Consider the following 2,284-nt stretch of genomic DNA (forward strand, 5'->3'; position numbering starts at 1 on the left):
ACCGAAAAGGACTTTTGATCGTTAATCGCAATCCCGAACACCCCCTTAATATCATTTTAATATCATTTTGGTGGGAGCCAATCTCAATCTTTACGGTCAAAAACGTAAAACGATTTTATGTATCATCTAAATTTTGACAACCTTACATTTGAGGATGTACAGTTTTTATTTTATTTTACCCATTTAGGTAAATTGTTCTTCGTGAATCCATTGACCTGTTTGATCGATAACGACAGACTGCATCATCAAAGGAAAAAAAACCGACTTTCACATGACTTCATTGCCAATGGCATTCTTTATTTTCCCTCAGGAAACAGGAAAGTGACAGTATCCCCCAATCGAATATTTAGGAAGTTCAAGTCGAAAATAGAAAGAGATTTAGTTCGAAAATGATGGAACAAACTGAAAAGAGATCAACCACTGTGATTCAAAAGGGCAATATTTCAAGTATTGTTCAAGCATTATCACAATTTTTAATCAAACAAACTTGAAATTAAAAGTTGAAGGGAGGGTTAGTTGATGAATATATAACGATTCTAATGTAAAAATGCATAAACAGCAGTGGAAATATAAACCAAAAGTGCAGAGGTCACCAGGACAATCATGGAGGCAACAGCATTCACAGTGGATCTACTTCCACAAGACAACATCCCCAATCGAATCTCAATCACATTCACCATCGAGAGCATTAGGAACAAACACCCCATAACCGATCCGATAGCCGATCCGAGCATCCCGAACCTCAACGCCTTGAGATTAATGTGTGCCCTAAAAGCCTCATCAACATCGGTACTGTTGAGCAGATTGATGGCGAGTTTAAGACCTTGAGCAACCAGAGATGAGAAAAGGAAAAAGCTGAACGATACAACTTCAAAAACCAAAAGCTTTTTGGCGACGGAGATATCGGCGTCACAGGCGGATCGGTTCTCGAGGCTGCGTTGGCCGGGAGTTGTGAGAGAGAGACCGACGAAGACGGCGATTGTGAAGAGGGAGTTGACGTTTACGAGACCGTCAAGTGCTGTTACGTGAATACTCGTTGTCGATGTTGAAGAAGATCGTGATCTGCTTTGTTGGTCACAGTAAGTTGGGTATCCATTAGATCTGAAAGAATAAAATGCAAATCGAAGATTTTGAGATACATAAAACACAGTTAGTATGTGTGAGATAGGTGCTTACTCTGCCATTACTAAAACTTGAAAGCTCCACTTCGTAAGTGAAGGGTAGATTTTAGGGTTTTGTTGCAGGGTTGCGTGAGGAAGACATGATGGTGAGGACAATTAGACACAAGTAGCTTTGAAAATGGTACTTTGTCATAAAAAGATGTAAGCCACATATGTACAACCCAATAAATAGAAGTGTAAATTTGAATCTAAATAAATTAGAAAAAATAGAATATAGACAAAATTGCCAAAATGTTTTTATCGGTATTAAAAAGTGTGGTTTTGATATAAAAAAAAGTTTGGTATTTAAAAAGAGAAATTTTCAAAAAAATCTCAATATTTTAAAAAAGGTTTTACTTTAATCCTAATTTTTTTTAATAAAAAAATCTAAGATTTAACCCTCTTTGACTTTTTGCATGCTGATTCATTACACTTAAAAATAATAAAATTGCCGATGGAAACGAAGAGGGGGAGTTTCGAACCAGGGACCTACCATTTAGGCAAGAAGATATATTTTCTTTTCTTCCTTCACAATTATATATAATGTATTTCATTATATATAATGTATTTCATTTACTTAAAGTTCAAAGAAAAAAAATGATTTTTAAGATAGAAAAACGGAAAGAATGGGATTCAAACACGGGACTTCAATCACCCAAAACGCAACGGCGACTAACTAGGTTGAAAACCTTTTAGTCTTTTTCTTTTCTTACGAGCAACTATTGCAAAATGAAAAAATAAATTACAATGTTTTCCTTTATATATATATATATATATATATATATATATATATATATATATATATATATATATATATATATATATATATATATATATATATATGGAGAGAGAGAGAGAGAGAGAGACAGAGAATTAGATTCAAATGTTTTCACTATCTATTATGTGCATGTATGTTTAATTCTGGACCAATCATTTTAGTTATTTTAAGAAAGTAATTAATGCATATTAAATGCTGAAGATGTAATTAATATTTATTATATCTTCAACATGTAATATGCATTAATTACTTTTTTAAAATAACTAAAATGATTGGTCCAAAATCAATCATACATGCACACAGTAGATAATGAAAACAAAATAACATAACACTAAAATGAGGTCGA

At 33.1% G+C, this 2,284-nt stretch overlaps 1 protein-coding gene across 2 annotated transcripts; it reads right to left on the reverse strand.

The window, feature by feature from the left end:
* Positions 1–403: 403 nt before the first annotated feature.
* On the reverse strand, positions 404–1,335 carry LOC111903952 (uncharacterized). 2 transcript variants are annotated; one of them, XM_023899730.3, is made up of 2 exons: positions 1,177–1,335; positions 404–1,062 (listed from the first exon to the last, which is right to left on the reverse strand). In XM_023899730.3, exons 1-2 carry the CDS (start codon positions 1,182–1,184, stop codon positions 537–539), a joined length of 534 nt encoding a protein of 177 aa, XP_023755498.1. In that variant the 5' UTR covers positions 1,185–1,335; the 3' UTR covers positions 404–536. The 2 variants fall into 2 exon arrangements, with proteins under 2 accessions (XP_023755498.1, XP_023755497.1); XM_023899729.3 differs by having other exon boundaries at positions 404–1,101; positions 1,177–1,331.
* Between the last annotated feature and the right edge of the window lie 949 nt (positions 1,336–2,284).

This window comes from Lactuca sativa, chromosome 9 (genome assembly GCF_002870075.4).
Source record: "Lactuca sativa cultivar Salinas chromosome 9, Lsat_Salinas_v11, whole genome shotgun sequence".
NCBI lineage: Eukaryota > Viridiplantae > Streptophyta > Magnoliopsida > Asterales > Asteraceae > Lactuca > Lactuca sativa.